Source organism: Pelodiscus sinensis, unplaced genomic scaffold (assembly GCF_049634645.1).
Source record: "Pelodiscus sinensis isolate JC-2024 unplaced genomic scaffold, ASM4963464v1 ctg102, whole genome shotgun sequence".
NCBI lineage: Eukaryota > Metazoa > Chordata > Testudines > Trionychidae > Pelodiscus > Pelodiscus sinensis.
This window is the reverse complement of record NW_027466045.1, coordinates 62,233-81,910: the sequence shown is the minus strand read 5'-3', so window position 1 is coordinate 81,910 and position 19,678 is coordinate 62,233. Positions and strand designations below refer to the sequence as shown.

The 19,678-nt window shown below is 65.0% G+C and overlaps 1 protein-coding gene across 1 annotated transcript; it reads left to right on the top strand.

Annotated features, from left to right (window-relative positions):
- Positions 1-3,809: 3,809 nt before the first annotated feature.
- SYP (synaptophysin) lies at positions 3,810-18,129 on the top strand. Its single transcript, XM_075918587.1, has 7 exons — positions 3,810-3,914; positions 5,826-5,891; positions 8,476-8,600; positions 11,399-11,597; positions 11,686-11,877; positions 11,999-12,302; positions 17,198-18,129. The coding sequence occupies exons 1-6, from the start codon at positions 3,897-3,899 to the stop codon at positions 12,296-12,298; spliced, it is 900 nt and encodes a 299-aa protein (XP_075774702.1). The 5' UTR covers positions 3,810-3,896; the 3' UTR covers positions 12,299-12,302; positions 17,198-18,129.
- The last annotated feature ends 1,549 nt before the right edge of the window (positions 18,130-19,678 follow it).

The following is a 19,678-nucleotide window of genomic DNA, read 5'->3' as shown; positions in this document are numbered from 1 at the left end:
GCAACCCCTCCCAGTTTTGTATCATCTTCAAACTTAATAAGCGTCCGCTCTGTGCCAATATCTAAATCATTGGTGAAGATATCGAACAGAACTGGTCCCAAAACAGACCCCTGGGGACCCCCCTTGTTCTGCCCTGCCAGCAGGATTATGAACCGTTAATAACGACTCTCTGAGAACGGTTCTCCAGCCCGTTATGCCCCCGCCTTAGAGTAGCCCCATTTAGGTTGTATTGCCCGAGTTTATTGCTAAGAAGGTCGGACTGTGTGAAATGCGTTGCTAAAGTCTGGGTATCCCACGGCCACCGCGGCTCCCTTCTCCACAGGACTCGCGATCCCATTGAAGAAAGCGATCGGATTGGGGAGCTGGCTTGAAAGCTGCTTCCTGCCTGCCCCTGCGATGCTGCCTCTGATATGGAGGCAGTAGGGGGGAGGTGCATGTCGTTCTCTGGATGAACCGATAAGCGGCTTGCTGGGCAATTGTTTAAAAGGCCGATCGCTAACATCCCCAGTGGGACTGCGGAGGGGGAGGGGCTCCGGAGATGAGGGGAAACAGGCTGGATGGGAGGGGCTGGGGCTGAAGTGGGGCAGGAGATGGGTGAAGAGGAGCCAGTCGGGGGAAGGGCTTGGCTCCCCCAAATCCCTCCCACCTCGCTGCTGCCTGGGGTCTGGGGGTGCCGAGGGACGGGGCTGGGACCTGGCAAACTCGGGTCTGGATCATTTCCTCCGGGGGGGGGGGGCAGGGACACGGGTGAACCCCGCCTCCCAGCCCTTCGCCCTGCGGATGGGGGCAAGGTGGGGTCAGAGTGGAGGGCAGGCGGCACTTTGGGGTCAGGGCAGAGGCCTCGCAAGGGGGCATGTATGGGAGGGGCACAGGGTGTTACCTGGACTGGATGGACCTGTGGGTCAGATCTGGGGGGCAGAGGGATGGTCCCGGGCTGAGGGGCGTGAATCTGACCCCTCCCCTCTCTCCCCAGCCAGAGAGGCCTGGCAGCTGAACAGGCTGGCTGAGGTGACCCCTGGGGGCAGCTGTGGGGTGGGGGCTCCATGGTGATTCCTCCCTGAGCCACTGAGGGAAAAGCAAGAGAGCTAGGAGCCAGGACGCCTGGGTTCTCTCCCCAGCTCTGGCAAGGCAGTGGGGTCTAGTAGTTAGATTGAGGAGGACTGGGAGGTAGCTCACAGGCCGGGCTCACCTGGGGCTGAGATGCAGCCACCTCTGGAGCAGGGCAGCTGGGAACAGCCACACAGAACGCCACACGGGGACGCCTCCTGCAAACTGCAGGGCCCCAAACTGGGAGCCAGCCCAGACACCTGGGTTCACATCCTGTCCGTTGGGGGGCGGAGTGGGGCTCGGGTTCACTTCCAATCCGCAGGGCAGCACCCCCCACCTATCCCGAAGGGGGAGCTGGGTAGGGGTCACATCTGGGGTTTTTTGTCCAGTGCCCTCTCCAGCTGCCAGGTTTTTCTTCCCCCTCCCTTATGGCTCTGGTCCTTGGGGTTTGACCCGGACGCCTGGGTTCACACTCCCCTTCTCCCCCCCACCCCCTTTCCTTCTGTTCTTCCCTTCCCCATTCGTGCCTCCTCCATATTCTTGCTGCTTTTCACCTCCCTCCTGCCTTCCCCTCGTCTGCTCCCCTTCCCTGTGCACTCACCCTTCTTCCATTCACTCAGTCTGTCCTTTGCCCGCCCGTCCATCCCTTGGGATGCTCTGTCCCTCAGCTGGGCTCCTGCCTCCCTCCCTCCATCCCCCACCATCCATCTCACACCCACCGTCCTTCCTTTCTAGGGGCCGAGTGGGCCACACGCTAAAAACGAATCAAAAGGGCGACGCTGTTGCAAAAACAGCAAACGTGATCCTGGGAGGCACCGACAGGAGTGTGGGGAGCAAGACAGGAGGAGTCGTTCTCCCGCTCTGCTCTGCTCTGCGCTGGTCAGGCCTCCGCTGGGGGATTGTGGCCAGTTCTGGGCACCACGCTTCAAGGAAGATGGGGAGACATTGGAGAAGGTCCAGAGAAGAGCAGCAAGACTGATGGCCGGTCTAGGGAACAGGAGCTGGGCGGGCAGACAAAGAACGGGGCTTGGGCAGTTTGGAAAGGAGAGGACTGAGGGGGACATGAGTGAGGCTTTTCAGGTATCTAAAAGGGTGTCACAAGGAGGAGGGAGAAAACTTGTTCCCCTGGCCTCTGAGGACGGGACAAGGAGCAAGGGGCTTGAATTGCAGCCAGGGGCGTTTAAGTTGGACCTTAGGAAAATCCTCCTGCCTGGCAGGGGGTGACACGCTGGGATCCATTGCACAGGGAGGTTGTGGAATCCCCATCTCTGGAGACATTGAAGAGCAGGTTGGATAAACGTCCATCAGGGATGGGCTAGACCATGCGGGGTCCTGCCATGGGGTCAGGGACTGGACTCGATGACCCTCGCGGTCCCTTCCAGTTCCGGGATCCTACGATTCCGTCCAGCCCTTGGGACGTTCTGCCCCTCCGCTGGGTCCCTCCCTCCCTCCCTCCGTGCACCCCCACCCCCACCCTCCATCCATCCACCCTCCAGCCAGCCCTTGGGATGCTCTGCCCCTCCGCTGGGTCCCTCCCTCTGTGCACCCCCACCCCCACCCTCCATCCATCCATCCACCCACCCTCCAGCCAGCCCTTGGGATGCTCTGCCCCTCCGCTGGGTCCCTCCCTCCGTGCACCCCCACCCCCACCCTCCAGCCAGCCCTTGGGATGCTCTGCCCCTCCGCTGGGTCCCTCCCTCCGTGGACCCCCACCCCCACCCTCCAGCCAGCCCTTGGGATGCTCTGCCCCGCTGCTGGGTTCCTCCCTCCCTCCCTCCGTGCACCCCCACCCTCCATCCATCCATCTCCACACCCATCGTCCACCCACCCACCCTCCAGCCAGCCCTTGGGATGCTCTGCCTCGCTGCTGGGTTCCTGCCTTCCGTTCATTTTTCCCTCCATTCATCTCTGCCCGTGTCCCTCTCTTCTCTCCTCCCTGCACTTTCCCACCACCCAGCTCTTTGGTCTTTGCCCTGATCTGCTGGTTTTCTCCTTCCTCCCCCTAGTCCATCTTCCTGCGTCCCTGGGCCCTGGCTTTTGGGGTCCTGGCTCTGCCCCCCAACAGGGGGGCTGGGATGCACTTGGCCACGGGCTGATCTACCTCCTGCCCTCCACACCTGCAGGGAGGGGGCGGGGCCAAGGGTGCCTCCTAGCTGAAGCCCTGCCCCCCAATGGGGGGGGGGGAGAGTTGCAGGGCTATGTCCCTCATGAATTCTATTCTCTGTTCTCCATGGGACTGGGGGGCTGCACCGGGGGAGAAACTGGAGTGTCAGAGAACCCCCCCCCCCCCGGTAGCGGGATGGGGGAAGTACCTAGAGGCGCAGTACAGAAGTTGCATCAACCCAGATGCCAGCAATAGAACCCAGGACTCCTGGCTCCCAGCTCCACTCCAACCACTAGCCCCCACTCCCCTCCCAGACCCACGGAGGGAAGCCAGGTTCTCAGCCCCGCCCCTCCGCCTCTAGCCACCACTCCCCTCCCCAAACCAGGGAGAGAACCCAGGAATCCTGGGTCCCCTCCCTCCTACTCTAACCACTAGTCTCCCCTCCCTTCCCAGACCCAGGGAGAGAACCTAGGGATCCTGGGTCCCCTCCCTCTCACTCTAACCACTAGTCTCCCCTCCCTGGCCCAGGGAGAGAACCGAGGAGTCCTGGCTCCCGACCCACCTCACCCCCGACACCGGGATTCGAACCCGCCACCCTCCATCCCCCGCTCCCTTTGCCGGGGAGTGACAGTCCCCCCTCGTGACGTCACCTCTAGCTCTTCCCTCCTGCGGCTGACCCCCGCCGGAGGCTGTTCCGGATCTAGCCCTGCCCCCCTCCCTCCGCCTGTCTCCAGACAGCTCCAAGATGGAAGTCCTCAATCAGGTACGCACCTGGCTAGCTCAGCACCATAGACAGCGATCGGGGCGAGCGGGGATTCCAGAGGGGGGGGGGGGCACGGGACTGTCGGCTCCCCCCCCAGGCAAACCCCCCCGCACCTCCCCTGGGCTGGTGTTTTGCAGCAGCAGCTGGAGCGGTTACGTCCAAAGGCAGCGCCCTGCGAATCCGGGGGGAGGGGGCAAGCGGGGGGGGGCAGGGTATTTGCTGCAGACGGGGGGCAAATCTGAGCTGGGTGCGTGGGGGGCACAGAGGGGCTGGATGGGACGCGCTGAGGTTATCGGGGGTAGCATCTTCCCCGGCTGCAGATGGGGGGGGGGGCTGAAAATGATTCGGGGGGGGCAGGTTGGGTGTAGGTAGCTTGCAGTTGGGTGGGAATTGCAGGCTGTTTGGTGGGGGGGGCGCTAGGGGACAGGGTAGCTCCCTGCTGCAAGGGGGGGCGAGTCCAAGATGGGTGCGTGGTGGGCACAGATGGGGGAGGATGCAGGGATCTGACATTAGGGGGGGCCCAGCTTGAATGCAGGCAGACTGCAGTGGGTCTGGGATTGCAGGGCATGGGGGGGTTCTGGAGCTCGGCTATTCCCGTGCTGCAGAAGGGGGGGCGATGGGCTGGCCGTGTGGAGGGAGGCTCGGCGGTGGCGCTGGGGGGATGTTACCAGATATGTTGGAGTGGGGGGGAGGATGACACCCCCCTCCCTTTGCAGCAGGGGTGGGGGCGGGGAAGGAAGATGGCTGACCTGCTGCAGTGAATTCATTGCCTGCCGTAGCGCTCGGGTGCGGGGGGGGGGGGTTGTGGGGCTCACGCAGGGAGGGGGTGAGACTATTCTCCCACCAGCTGCTGCTGCAGAGCCGGGCTTGGGGGGGCAGGGAACCCTTGGGTGCAGGATGTCTTGGCTGGAGGAATAGGAGGGTGCAGACCGGGGGGGTCGCGGGGGGGTTTAACTCGGGATAGCGAGTTTGGGGGTGAACATAGGGCCACAGGGGTTGGGTGGATACAACCTGGGGGGCAGAATATTCCCCCAGCTGCAGCAGGGGGGGGGAATGCAGCAAAGACCCCCCCATTGGGCAGGCGGGGTTGAGGGATTCAGGTGGGGGGGCTGCTTATGAATCGAGGTTAACATGGACCTGCCCCCAGCAGGGGGGGCCGGCCTGGGGGGGCTGAGCGCACTGAGGCCTTTCCCGTATGGTTATTCCCCGTAGGGAGCCGTGGGAGGAACCGTCTTGAGATGGGTTTTCTCCCCAGCATGGGCAGTGGGGTCTGGTGGCCAGGACTCCTGGGTTCTCTCCCTGGCTCGGGGAGGGCAGTGGGGACTAGCGGTTAGAGTGGGGGGGGGCTGGGAGCCAGGACTCCTGGGTTCTCTCCCTGGCTCAGGGAGGGCAGTGGGGACTAGCGGTTAGAGTGGGGGGGGCTGGGAGCCAGGACTCCTGGGTTCTCTCCCTGGCTCGGGGAGGGCAGTGGGGACTAGCGGTTAGAGTGGGGGGAGCTGGGAGCCAGGACTCCTGGGTTCTCTCCCTGGCTCGGGGAGGGCAGTGGGGACTAGTGGTTGGGGGGGGCTGGGAGCCAGGGCTCCTGGGTTCTCTCCCTGGCTCAGGGAGGGCAGTGGGGACTAGCGGTTAGAGTGGGGGGGGGCTGGGAGCCAGGACTCCTGGGTTCTCTCCCTGGCTCGGGGAGGGCAGTGGGGACTAGTGGTTTGGGGGGGGCTGGGAGCCAGGACTCCTGGGTTCTCTCCCTGGCTCGGGGAGGGCAGTGGGGACTAGTGGTTGGGGGGGCTGGGAGCCAGGGCTCCTGAGTTCTCTCCCTGGTCGGGGGGGGGCGGGCTGGGCGTAAGGGAGATGGCAGCTGTTTTAATATCCGTCCCGCCCTGCCCCCTCTGTCTCCGCCTCCGCCTGGGTTCCCAGCTCGTGGCAGGGGGGCAGTTCCGGACCCTGAAGGAGCCGCTGGGGTTTCTGAAGCTGCTGGAATGGGTGAGTGCCCCGTGGCCGGCCCCAGGCCCTGGGGCGGAGGACTCCTGTTTGCACGGCCTCTGAGCTGGCCTAGGCCTGGGGAAAGGCCCTGTGCCCCGCCCCACCTGAGGAGCAGGATGGTGAGGGAGGGGCTGTGGGGTGTGGGAAGGGGACGGATGAACAAGGGGTTATCACAGCCTGCTTGCCCGGCACTCCTGGGGAGATCAGACAGCGAGACACTTCCAGGCCCCTGCTGCTAGTTCTGGAGCACTTCCAGACTCCCCTCCTCCTCCTGCTGGTTCTAGAGCACTTCCAGACTCCCCTCCTCCTCCTGCTGGTTCTAGAGCACTTCCAGACTCCCCTCCTCCTCCTGCTGGTTCTAGAGCACTTCCAGACTCCCCTCCTCCTGCTGCTGGTTCTAGAGCACTTCCAGACTCCCTCCTCCTCCTGCTGGTTCTAGAGCACTTCCAGACTCCCCTCCTCCTCCTGCTGGTTCTAGAGCACTTCCAGATTCCCCTCCTCCTCCTGCTGGTTCTAGAGCACTTCCAGACTCCCTCCTCCTCCTGCTGGTTCTAGAGCACTTCCAGACTCCCCTCCTCCTCCTGCTGGTTCTAGAGCACTTCCAGACTCCCCTCCCCCTCCTGCTGGTTCTAGAGCACTTCCAGACTCCCCTCCCCCTCCTGCTGGTTCTAGAGCTCTTCCAGACTCCCCTCCCCCTCCTGCTGGTTCTAGAGCACTTCCAGACTCCCCTCCCCCTCCTGCTGGTTCTAGAGCACTTCCAGACTTCCCTCCCCCTCCTGCTGGTTCTGGAGCAATTCCAGACTCCCTTCCCCCTCCTACTGGTTCTGGAGCACTTCCAGACTCCCCTCCCCCTCCTACTGGTTCTGGAGCAATTCCAGACTCCCCCCCCCCGCTGGTTCTGGAGCACTTCCAGACTCCTCTCCCCCTCCTGCTGGCTCTGGAGCAATTCCAGACTCCCCTCCCCCTCCTGCTGGTTCTAGAGCACTTCCAGACTCCATTCCCCCTCCTACTGGTTCTGGAGCAATTCCAGACTCCCCCCCGCTGGTTCTGGAGCACTTCCAGACTCCCCTCCCCCTCCTGCTGGTTCTGGAGCAATTCCAGTCTCCTCCCATCCTGCTGGTTCTGGAGCAGTTCCAGACCCCCCCCCCTCCTGCTGGTTCTGGAGTGATTCCAGATCGATTAGCGGGACATTTTTGTCACGTTCTAGACCCATGTACCCAGCTGGTTGTGGAAGGGTTCCAGAGCCCTCAGCCCTGCGGGTTCTAGAGCCATGCCCCGTCCCCGGATCAGACCTGTGGGCCCCTCCAGCCTGGCATCTCCCCACACCAGGCCCAAAGCCGACCAGCCAGGTCTCCACTGCCCCGAGTGGCCCCCCCCAGCATGGGGCAGGGGGAGGGCGGGGGAAGCACGAGAACCGAGGCGGGAGGCCGATGCAGCCAGATGGACAATTGGGTCAGACGGGTTCTTATCTCGTCCCGGCTCCCTGTGGGGATTAGAGGGGGCGGGCCCAGCTAACCCTCGAATTACCCACAATTCCTCTGGGCTCCATCCCCCCGACCCTGGTTTTAATCTAGGCTGCAGCCAGCTCTCCTGCCCCTCCCCCAGGGGTCTCACCCGCCCCCCCCCGCCCACAGCTCTCCTGCCCCTCCCCCAGGGGTCTCACCCGCCCCCCCCCGCCCACAGCTCTCCTGCCCCTCCCCTGAGGTTCTCACCCGCCCCCCCCCCGCCCACAGCTCTCCTGCCCCTCCCCTGAGGTTCTCACCTGCCCCCCCCGCCCACAGCTCTCCTGCCCCTCCCCCGGGGTCTCACCTGCTGCCCCCCGCCCACAGCTCTCCTGCCCCTCCCCCGGGGTCTCACCTGCCCCCCCCGCCCATAGCTCTCCTGCCCCTCCCCTGAGGTTCTCACCTGCCCCCCCCACCCACAGCTCTCCTGCCCCTCCCCTGGGGTTCTCACCTGCCCCCCCCCGCCCACAGCTCTCCTGCCCCTCCCCTGAGGTTCTCACCTGCCCCCCCCACCCACAGCTCTCCTGCCCCTCCCCCGGGGTCTCACCTGCCGCCCCCCGCCCACAGCTGTCCTGCCCCTCCCCCGGGGTCTCACCTGCCGCCCCCCGCCCACAGCTCTCCTGCCCCTCCCCTGAGGTTCTCACCTGCCCCCCGCCCACAGCTCTCCTGCCCCTCCCCCGGGGTCTCACCTGCCCCCCCCCACAGCTCTCCTGCCCCTCCCCTGAGGTTCTCACCTGCCCCCCCCGCCCACAGCTCTCCTGCCCCTCCCCTGGGGTTCTCAGCCGCCCCCCCCGCCCACAGCTCTTCTGCCCCTCCCCTGTGGGTCTCACCCGCCCCCCCTCGCCCACAGCTCTCCTGCCCCTCCCCCAGGGGTCTCACCTGCCCCCTCACCCACAGCTCTCCTGCCCCTCCCCCAGGGGTCTCACCTGCCCCCTCACCCACAGCTCTCCTGCCCCTCCCCCAGGGGTCTCACCCACCCCCCCGCCCACAGCTCTCCTGCCCCTCCCCCAGGGGTCTCACCCGCCCCCCCCCACAGCTCTCCTGCCCCTCCCCCGGGGTCTCACCCCCCCTCTCGCCCGCAGCTCTTTGCCATCTTTGCCTTCGCCACGTGCGGGAGCTACAGCGGGGCGTTCCGCCTGAGCGTGGAGTGCGCCAACAAGAGCGAGAGCGACCTGAGCATCGAGGTGGGGTTTGGCTACCCCTTCAGGTGAGCGGGGGGGGCTCCCAGGGGCCGACCCTTCAGGTGAGCGGGGGGGGGGGGGCGGCTCCCAGGGGCCGGACCCTTCAGGTGAGCGGGGGGGGCGGCTCCCAGGGGCCGACCCTTCAGGTGAGCGGGGGGGGGCGGCTCCCAGGGGCCGACCCTTCAGGTGAGCGGGGGGGGCGGCTCCCAGGGGCCGGACCCTTCAGGTGAGCGGGGGGGGGCGGCTCCCAGGGGCCGGACCCTTCAGGTGAGCGGGGGGGGGGGGCGTGCGGCTCCCAGGGGCCGGACCCTTCAGGTGAGCGGGGGGGGGGGGCGTGCGGCTCCCAGGGGCCGGACCCTTCAGGTGAGCGGGGGGGGGGCGGCTCCCAGGGGCCGGACCCTTCAGGTGAGCGGGGGGGGGCGGCTCCCAGGGGCCGGACTCTTCAGGTGAGCGGGGGGGGGCGGCTCCCAGGGGCCGGACCCTTCAGGTGAGCGGGGGGGGGGCGGCTCCCAGGGGCCGGACCCTTCAGGTGAGTGGGGGGGGGGCGTGCGGCTCCCAGGGGCCGGACCCTTCAGGTGAGCGGGGGGGGGGGCGGCTCCCAGGGGCCGGACCCTTCAGGTGAGCGGGGGGGGCGGCTCCCAGGGGCCGGACCCTTCAGGGCCCCGTGCTCGCCAGCCCCCCCCATGCCTCCTGCGTGTCCCCCGGCCCGCCAGCCCCACCTGCTGCCCCCAGGCATTTAGTGCTCCCCGGGGCGCCCCTGTGGCCAGTGCACAGGAGGGGGTGGGGTGCTTCCCTGGGGCCCCCCCCGGCGGCAGACCACCCCCACATCCCACCCTGAGTGCTGCACCCCCACCTCCTCCCCCTGCCCCCAAACTCCACCCCAGAGCCGGCAACCTGCATCAGTCTGGAGCCTGCCCCCTTCACCCCCTCCTGCACCCCCACCCCTCTGCCCCAGCCTGCCCCCTTCACCCCCTCCTGCACCCCCCACCCCTCTGCCCCAGCCTGCCCCCTTCACCCCCTCCTGCACCCCCCACCCCTCTGCCCCAGCCTGCCCCCTTCACCCCCTCCTGCACCCCCACCCCTCTGCCCCAGCCTGCCCCCTTCACCCCCTCCTGCACCCCCCACCCCTCTGCCCCAGCCTGCCCCTTTCACCCCCTCCTGCACCCCCACCCCTCTGCCCCAGCCTGCCCCCTTCACCCCCTCCTGTACCCCCCACCCCTCTGCCCCAGCCTGCCCCCTTCACCCCCTCCTGCACCCCCCACCCCTCTGCCCCAGCCTGCCCCCTTCACCCCCTCCTGCACCCCCCACCCCTCTGCCCCAGCCTGCCCCTTTCACCCCCTCCTGCACCCCCCACCCCTCTGCCCCAGCCTGCCTCCTTCACCCCCTCCTGTACCCCCCTACCCCCTCTGCCCCAGCCTGCCCCCTTCACTCCCTCCTGTACCCCCCCACCCCTCTGCCCCAGCCGGAGCCTGCACCCAGACTCCAGCCCAGAGCCTTAGGCAGGTGGGGGAAGGGACCATACATCGGCCATAGGCCCGGCCACATGGGTCAGAGCAAAGGCCCATCCAGCCCAGCGTCCTGCCTGCCACCAACGGCCAAGGCCAGATGCCCCAGAGGGAGGGAACAGACCAGGGAACCGTCCGGCGAGCCCTGCCCTGTCGCCCATTCCCAGCCTTGGAGAAACAGGCCAGGGACACTCTCCTGGCCCGGCCCGGCCCAGCCATCCATGGACCCACCCTCCAGGGATTTCTCTAGCTCTTTGTGACCCCTGGCACAGTCCTGGCCTGCACAGCATCCTCCGGCAGGGAGTTCCACAGGTTGGCTGTGCGCTGAGTGAAGAAAAACTCCCTTTGGTTTGCGTGAAACCTGCTGCCTGTTCATTTCATCTGGTGACCCCTAGTTCTTGTGACGAGACCAAGTCAATCACTTTCCCTTGTGCACTTTCTCCGCACAAAGGGAGTAGGCTGGGGGAGGAGGGGTGTGGTCTCGGGGTGTTCTGGGCACCACAAAAAGTTCTACACACCTGCCCTGGGGCAGTATTTCAGTATATGGACTAGCACCTCCAGTACGGACAGGGCTGTAGTCTGTGTACAGTGCCCTTGACTCTGGGTTAGACATGAGGATGCACTCGGGGGCTCTGCTCCTGGGCTGCCCGGGCTGTATTTCTAGAAGAGATGACGTGGTTCCTTCTGTACAGACCAGGGCTGTGTGTTTTGTATGGACTGCTCCCAGTTTTGACTGAGTTGGGCTGCAGTTCCTGGATGGGCTGGGCTGGTCGTACAAGGTATGGACTGGTATCTCTTTTCCAGGTCTGGTAGGTGTAGCCCATATATTGTTCGGCACCCCCTACGCAGGCCAGGCAGTATGCTGTATACAGACCTCTCTTCGGTTGACACTGGTCCCCGTGCCTGGAAAGTCTGGGCTATATACAAGCAAAATATAGCCCAGCACCTCTTCCACACACCGGTCCATATTTGCTTTATATGGACCAGTACCTCCTGCACAGACAGGGCTGTATTCTGTATATAGACAGCGTTAGTTGTCCTGGTTGCCATTCGCTGGTATTCCTGGGAGCTCTGGGCTGTATATACAACATATTGACTGGCACCTGCTGTACAAAACTGGTTGATATTTGTGGTCTATGAGCTGATGCCTCCTACACAGGCCGGGCTGTATTCCATATACAGACCGCCTTTGTCTGTGCATGAGTGGCCAGTGTTGGGGTCTTTTCCTGGGAGGTCTGGGCTATACATACAGTGTACGGACCAGCCCCTTCTAGATGACCGAGTCCCCTGCTTTATCCCCACCCCGTCACTGCCTCCAGACTCCACCAGGTCTATTTCAACGTCCCGGCCTGCAAGGGGACCGAGGTGGAGAAGGTCTTCCTCATAGGGGATCACTCCTCCTCGGCTGAGTTCTTCGTCACCGTCGCGGTCTTCGCCTTCCTGTACTCGCTGGCTGCCACGGTCGTCTACCTCTTCATGGAGAACAAGTACCGGGAGAACAACAAGGGTCCCATGATCGTGAGTGTGGGGGGCACAGGGAGCCGGGGGGGGGAGGGACTCGGGGCCGGGCACGGAGCAGGGGTGAGCTCCGCCTTCGCTCCCCCAGGATTTCATCGTCACGGCCGTTTTCGCCTTCCTGTGGCTGGTGAGCTCGTGCGCCTGGGCCAAAGGGCTCTCCGACGTCAAGGAGGCCACCGACCCCGACAACGTGATCGAGGTGCTGGAGGTCTGCAAGAGAGAGGGGAACAAGTGCAAAGAGCTTCAGGAGCCCGTCACCTCGGGACTCAACACCTCCGTGGTGAGCCCCGGCCCCCAACAGGCCCAGCCTGGAGGGGATCGCCCCCCCCAGCCCCTGCCCTGGGCCGGGTGGGATCCGGCGCCCCCGACGTGCATTGACCCTGCCTCCCCCGCCGCTCCAGGTCTTTGGCTTCCTGAACCTGGTGCTGTGGACGGGGAACCTCTGGTTCGTGTTTAAGGAGACCGGCTGGAGCGCCCCCTTCGCCAAGTACCCGCCGGCCGCGCCGGAGAAGCAGCCAGCGCCGGACACCTTCGCCGACTCCTACACCCAGGGCACGGGCTACGCGCCGCAGGATTCCTATGGGCAGCAGGGGGGCTACCAGCCGGAGTACAGCCAGCAGGGCTATGGGCAGCCCGACCCCTACAGCCAGCAGGGGGGCTACGGCCAAGGAGCCCCCACGTCCTTCTCCAACCAGATGTAGACGGGTGAGTGGGGCTGGGAGGGGGCGCTGGCTGGTGCGGGCTGTGGAACGTGACGGAGGGGGGGTGTCTCCCGGGCATGGGCGGCAGCAACCCACGCCCTGCCCCTTCCAGATGAGGCCACACCCCTTCCAGATGAGGCCACACCCCTTCCAGATGAGGCCACGCCCCTGGTGCCAAGCCCCGCCCAACCCAGCCCGATCCTTCCTGGCCACTGGGAGGAGAGACCTGAAATAGGTGAAAATCAAGAGGGGGGGGGGATGCTTCCAACGTCTCATTTGCCCAGCTGTGAAAATCTAAATTGCCGCCCATCAAACGAGTGCTTAAAACCCGTAATGGTGCACAGCCGTGGAAACGTCCATCGGCCCGACGCGTCACCGCCACTGGCTTAGCGGTGCCCATTTCGACTGGGAAAAATCCCAAACCTGTCACCGGGCACAGCCGGGGAATTTGAATCGGGGAACATAAAATTGGTTTGAGAAAACTTGACACCCGTAGTTGGACACGGCTGTTAAAATTTACATTGCGAAAATTAAACCCTCCAAATGCTGAAACCCGCTCATTTTAGCTGCGAGTGTTTAAACTGGGTAACAACGTGGCTCCAGACCCGGACCTTTGCACAGCTGGGCAGCTTTAAACGGGTACAGCTGCAAAATGCTGTAGCCCCCCTTCCTCGGAATCGTGAATCCCAACGATTGGAACAAAGCAAACGCTGCCAAGCCCCATGTCAGTTAATTACCTGGTTCACCTTTTTCAAGGCTTTTCCCATGTCTGTGGCTTTGCTAACGAACAGGAACGCGAGGGCTGAATTGAATGCTCTGGGCCTGTATTAGCCACGCACACCAGCAGCAGTGAATAGAGCAGGACCTAAGGAGACAAGCAGTGGCGCGCTCTGATTTGGCTAAAATAAACACAGAATCTACTCTAATAGCACAACGGAGCTAACAACACCTGTCTCCACTCGCTGGTGGGGAAGGTGACTTTGTTTAGCTTTTTGAGCCCTGCGGAACATACCCCGCTGGTGCCAGTTGCTTATTGAATCTGGTGGGGGTAACACAAGAGAGGAGAAACAATCCAGCGCTGAAGCGGAAGACACTGAAGGCTTCTTTAGTCAACCCTTTCACGTACTTCCCCGGGAATTATATTTCCAGTTTCGTCTTTGTCTTCCTGTTTAGCACCTGTGGCCTTTCTCTACCATCCCTGGCTCTATAATGAATTCTATTAAAACCGCAGGCAAAAAAATAATGAGGCGAGGAGTTCCGCAGGTCGATAGATAAGTGGGATGCTTCTTTGGGTCTGTTACAGATTCTCAGACAGGACCGCTGTGCTCATCTAGTCTGATCTTCTGTATGCCACTGGGCTTCACCCCGATGATTCCTAGAGCAGCTCTTTCAGAAACCCATCCCATCTTGATATCAAAATTCCCCTTGCCGGAGGCTCCCCCCGAGCCTTAGGAAAACCATCGGATGGTGAATTCTCTTGGATAGTCCTTGAGGCGGTGGGGGCAACGTTTCAGCTTGGCCAGGGGGTTCTCTGGCCAGGGGAACTTGTTCTGTTTCAGGCTGCTCAGCTCCTGCCCCAAAACAAGGCCCCGCCCAGGTGTGGCAGGCAACCTTGTTTCCCACCCCTGGGTGCATCCCATGGCGGCTTCTCCTCTCTGTGGCCCGTTCCAAGCCCCTTCTCCGTCCCAGCCTCTAGCTGGCGAGTCCCCTGTCCACTCCGCCCCCTTCCGGCGCAAAGTTCTCCCAGCTCAGCACGGTGCCAACCTCGCCGTGTCGAGTTCTGCCCCAGCCTGTGCCCGTCGCAGCCCGTCCCTCGGTGGCCTGGCTGCCTCTCCGCGCCGGGTGTCCCTGGGTCAGCACATGCTCTGCTCCAGAAGTGCCGGTTGCAGATCCACTCTGCACGGATGGGGGGGACGCTTTCCCGCTCCTTCCCGCGGGAGCTGTTGTGCAGAGACACCCGCTGCGGAGGCGTCGGATTAGCTCAGGCTGTTCCCCTGGTGCAAAACTCCCCCAGCCTCGTGGTGTTCATCACGCACACACGCAGCGCCGCCATCTGCCCCTGCTGTCTGAGGCCGTTGGACGTTTGTACCTGGGCTCTAGCAACGCCTGTATCGCCTGCCCGGTGTTCCCACAGCGCTTGGCGGAATACGCCCTGATCTCCGTGCGCCGCGCCTCGGCCCGCGCCCGCCTTCCCGCACGGCTCTTAGCTCAGCTACCGTGTGCAGCAGGAGTCGGGGCCGCGGGTGTGACGCCAAACGGGGGTCGCTGGCGCTCTGTGCGCGGGTGGAAAGGCAGCTGGCTCTCCGCCAAGGCTGCGGCGCAAACGCTGTCTCTCCGCGAGCACGCTCGGCGTTGCTCCAGGGGATGGCGACCCAGCCCGGCTGGCACGTGGGACTTGCAGGCCTGGCCGACAGGCGGGACGGATGTTTCTCGGGGCGCCAGCGGGTGCTTCTTGCTCCCTCTCCCGGCTGGGTGTCCCTGGCTTTTGGGATCCCATTTCTGCACCGCGCTCCGAGCTGGCTCCTCTTTCCGATTGGAGATGGCCAGCCGGGGCAGGAGGCCTCTCTAGGGGCTGCCGCCCTAAGACACGTCGGGCCACGGCCGTCAGTGCAGCCGGTTTGGTCCATCCGTCGGCCGGTTGGCTCCGCTCGGCCGTGCTTGCTCCTCCGGGGCCCACGCTGTCCCGTGTCGGACACGGCCTGCCCAGCCGCTTTCCCCCGGAGCCTCGGGATCTGGGGTCTCCTGGCTGGGTCGGGGACCTGGCCGCTAGCTCGGCTGCCGGCGAGCGACTGCAGAGATTGGTTTCGCTCCTTTGCCGTCGCCGCCTGCCCCGGCCTCGCGGTGCCGCTGGCCCGCGTGTGTCTGAGGACAAGTCGGAGCCACTTTCGCCACCGTCCTTACGAAATCCACGTGAACGCCGCGGGGGCGGCCTGGCAGTTACGCCCCAGGGTTGCAAGACTTCTCCCCCGCCCCCGCCACCTCACCTTCCTTGAGAGATTTGCATCATTTCCCTCTCCCCCCGGCCGCATTGGGCCACAGGCAGAGGCTCCTAACAGCCGCCAGCTCTTCCTTAACCTCTCCGCGGCTGGCCGGAGGCTCACGGCCGTCCGGAAATTCCTCATCTCGGGTCCATGGGGGTCTATGGCTTGAGCTGAGATGCGGGAGACCCGCCACGCTGGGACGGGACTCTGACCACGTGTATCTTCACCCCACGCCAGCCTGAGCCTTGTGGCCAGGCGCTAGAACCCGAGCAAGCCCGTCCCACCCCCAGGCCAGCAGGCTGTGCCCCCCCAGGAGAACAGTGGGGCCCCTTGGACAGCAGAAAGAGAAACACAGGCAGAGATGCTGGGGTGGGGCGTAGGGGCTGTTGGTACCAGGGGGCCCGGTGCTGAGATGCGGCCAGGGCTGGGGTGGGGCGTAGGGGCTGTTGGTACCAGGGGGCCCTGCGCTGAGATGCGGCCAGGGCTGGGGTGGGGCATAGGGGCTGTTGGTACCAAGGGGCCCTGCGCTGAGATGCGGCCAGGGCTGGGGTGGGGCGTAGGGGCTGTTGGTACCAGGGGGCCCTGCGCTGAGATGCGGCCAGGGCTGGGGTGGGGCGTAGGGGCTGTTGGTACCAAGGGGCCCGGTGCTAAGATGCGGACAGAGCAGGGGTGGGGCGTAGGGGCTGTTGGTACCAGGGGGCCCGGTGCTGAGATGCGGCCAGGGCTGGGGTGGGGCGTAGGGGCTGTTGGTACCAGGGGGCCCTGTGCTGAGATGCGGCCAGGGCTGGGGTGGGGCGTAGGGGCTGTTGGTACCAGGGGGCCCGGTGCTGAGATGCGGCCAGGGCTGGGGTGGGGCATAGGGGCTGTTGGTACCAGGGGGCCCGGTGCTGAGATGCGGCCAGGGCTGGGGTGGGGCGTAGGGGCTGTTGGTACCAGGGGGCCCTGTGCTGAGATGCGGCCAGGGCTGGGGTGGGGCGTAGGGGCTGTTGGTACCAGGGGTCCCGGTGCTGAGATGCGGCCAGGGCTGGGGTGGGGCGTAGGGGCTGTTGGTACCAAGGGGCCCTGCGCTGAGATGAGTCCAGGGCTGGGGTGGGGCGTAGGGGCTGTTGGTAGCAGGGGGCCCTGCGCTGAGACGTGGCCAGGGCTGGGGTGGGGCGTAGGGGCTGTTGGTACCAAGGGGCCCTGCGCTGAGATGCGGCCAGGGCTGGGGTGGGGCGTAGGGGCTGTTGGTACCAGGGGGCCCGGTGCTGAGATGCGGCCAGGGCTGGGGTGGGGCGTAGGGGCTGTTGGGCCCGGTGCTGAGATGCGGCCAGGGCTGGGGTGGGGCGTAGGGACTGTTGGGCCCGGTGCTGAGATGCGGCCAGGGCTGGGGTGGGGCGTAGGGGCTGTTGGGCCCGGTGCTGAGATGCGGCCAGGGCTGGGGTGGGGCGTAGGGGCTGTTGGGCCCGGTGCTGAGATGCGGCCAGGGCTGGGGTGAGCTGTTTTCATACAGGGCCTTCACCGCGTCTGCTGGGTTGTTATAATGTGTGTGGGGGGGGGGGCTGGGAGTGTCAGTGTGGCCCCTAGGGGACCCCGAGGAAGGAAAATGGGGCACCGGGCGGGTGTTGCTTTCGAATTGGTTTAGCCCCCTGGATTTCAGAGTGGCAACAGGGTCAGGCCCACTAGACCACAGTCCTTACCCACCCCCAAGAGCCAGGGATAGGCCATCACTCCCAGCTCCTCTCCCCCCCCCCCCCGCTCTAACCACTAGACCTCACTCCCCGCCCAGATCTGGGATACCCTGCAGTGAGTGGAGGGTGAGGGGGCAGAGAAATGCAGGATGTGGGTGCCCGGCCAGCAGGGGGCGCTGGCTGCATGTGTTATCAATGACCTTTGCCCCCTACTGTCTCTCTCTCTCTCTCTCTCTCTCTCCCCCCAGGTCTCCCCCCCCAGCAGGGGGCGTCATGAGGAGGAGACGCCCGCCCCGCCCCCCCATGTCCCCTCTCGGGGGGGCTGGTGGGGGGCCCCCAGGATGAATGTAGATGTTCGTGCTGTTTATATATATTATATATATGAGAAACTACAACTCTAGATAGCTGTGTGCCCCTTCCCTGCCCCCCAGCCCGAGTCCCGCTAAGCCTGCGCCCCCTCCACCCCCCAGGCCCAGCAACAGAGAGCTGCACCCCTTTGGGGAGGGGTCAGGTCTCTTGTGGTGGCTGGGGGGCAGCGGTGGGGGTTAGCTGGGAGAGTCCAGTGTTTCTGGGGGGATGGGACCAAGGAGGGTACCTGGGGCATGGAGGAGGGGCATGTGGGGGTGTCCCTCTTCTCTGCTGGGGTGTCACCTGCTGAGAGGCTACTCTAGGAAATGGGGGACCACCCCCCGCCCCCACTCCCTGCCCCTTCTGCAGGGCTCAGGTGGGAGGGGGTACACTGGGGCCTTTCCCTAATACCCTGATTTCCACCAACGGGCGTGGGGTGGGGACGGGGGGGTAGAACCCAGCTGTCCGGGGGCAGCATGTCTGTACAGCCACCCCTTCCCCACAGCCACCCCCCGTCCCCTCGCCCCGTCCCCAGGGCCCCCTGCCCGCCCCCCCGGTAGCACCGCCTATATATCTCTATACGCCATGTCTGTGCTCCAATGCGTGCCGTGCTCGTGAGTTTGGGTTCGTTCGTTCAGCCCCCCCGCGCCCCGCTCGGTGTCGTGAGATTTATTTTTCCTCCCATCTCCGCCAAACGGAAACGGACGTTGACAAAGTCGAGGCAAAGACGAAACAAGGCAAACGCCCGAAGGCCCCTCAGTCCGCCCCACCAGCAACCCCACGACTATACAGAACAAGCTCCCAATAAAAAGAGAAAGAGGAAAAAACCCTTTCACCCCGTCTCCTCTCTCATTTCTGGGGGGGCCTGGATAGACAGGGGCCTCCCACCCAGCCCTGAGCTGCAGCCACCTCTGGGGTGGGGCCTGGTTAAAGGGGCACCCACAGTGGGAAATGAGGTTCGGGATGATGGTCGCAGGCAGGACAGCTGCCCCCGATCTCGCCGGGCCCCAACCTGGCACGAAGGCTTGGCTGAGCGAAGCACGGAGCTCACAGCGTGACGTGTTTGTTAGCAGGAAATACGGGGGGGGGGGGGGATGAATTACTCCCTCCCAGTAAAATCAGGCGCTGGGTACCCCCATTTCCTTACCCAACCCCCGAGCTGAGAGCGGCCCCCAGCTCGTTCCCTGTGTGTCAAAGCCCCCGCCCAGAGACCTGTTGTGGCCGGGGGGGGGGGGGGCTGGCTTGAACCGGGCAACTCTCCCCCAGCAACCCAGCCCCAGCTGGAACCTGCCAGAGCAGAGGAGGGGGGCTTATCCCGCAGCCCCCACCCCGGGATAAGCCCCCCACCACGAGGAGAGGTGGTAGTCCCAGCACCCTGCTTCACCCCAAACCCATCAGCCTGGCCCCACCCCAGAACCCTCCCCTCCCGGACCCCAACCCTCTGCCCCCCTGAACCACCCCCCCAGCCAAAGCAGACACTCGCACGCACCCCTGTGCACACACATTTATTCCGCACATGGATGGAAAAGATGAGAGGGAACATTGGAGTCCGCCCCCGCTGTAACCCCCAGCCCCCCCTCCCCACCCAGACACAAGACAGACCCTAGGAGTCCTCCCCCGCTGTAACCCCCAGCCCCCCCTCCCCACCCAGACACAAGACAGACCCCAGGAGTCCTCCCCCGCTGTAACCCCCAGCCCCCCCTCCCCACCCAGACACAAGACAGACCCCAGGAGTCCTCCCCTGCTGTAACCCCCAGCCCCCCCCCCCACCCAGACACAAGACAGACCCCAGGAGTCCTCCCCCGCTGTAACCCCCAGCCCCCCCTCCCCACCCAGACACAAGACAGACCCCAGGAGTCCTCCCCTGCTGTAACCCCCAGCCCCCCCCTCCCCACCCAGACACAAGACAGACCCCAGGAGTCCTCCCCTGCTGTAACCCCCAGCCCCCCCCTCCCCACCCAGACACAAGACAGACCCCAGGAGTCCTCCCCTGCTGTAACCCCCAGCCCCCCCCCACCCAGACACAAGACAGACCCCAGGAGTCCTCCCCTGCTGTAACCCCCAGCCCCCCCCCCCCCCAGACACAAGACAGACCCCAGGAGTCCTCCCCTGCTGTAACCCCCAGCCCCCCCCTCCCCACCCAGACACAAGACAGACCCCAGGAGTCCTCCCCTGCTGTAACCCCCAGCCCCCCCCCCCCCAGACACAAGACAGACCCCAGGAGTCCTCCCCTGCTGTAACCCCCAGCCCCCCCCCCACCCAGACACAAGACAGACCCCAGGAGTCCTCCCCCGCTGTAACCCCCAGCCCCCCCCCCCCCCAGACACAAGACAGACCCCAGGAGTCCTCCCCTGCTGTAACCCCCAGCCCCCCCCCCACCC

What these genes read in the sequence shown, in the direction of transcription:
- SYP (XM_075918587.1), top strand. An exon ending in GGGTTTGGCTACCCCTTCAG is followed by an intron (nt 8,601 to 11,398) that starts GTGAGCGGGGGG and finishes CACTGCCTCCAG; the next exon opens with ACTCCACCAGGTCTATTTCA. An exon ending in CGGGACTCAACACCTCCGTG is followed by an intron (nt 11,878 to 11,998) that starts GTGAGCCCCGGC and finishes CCGCCGCTCCAG; the next exon opens with GTCTTTGGCTTCCTGAACCT.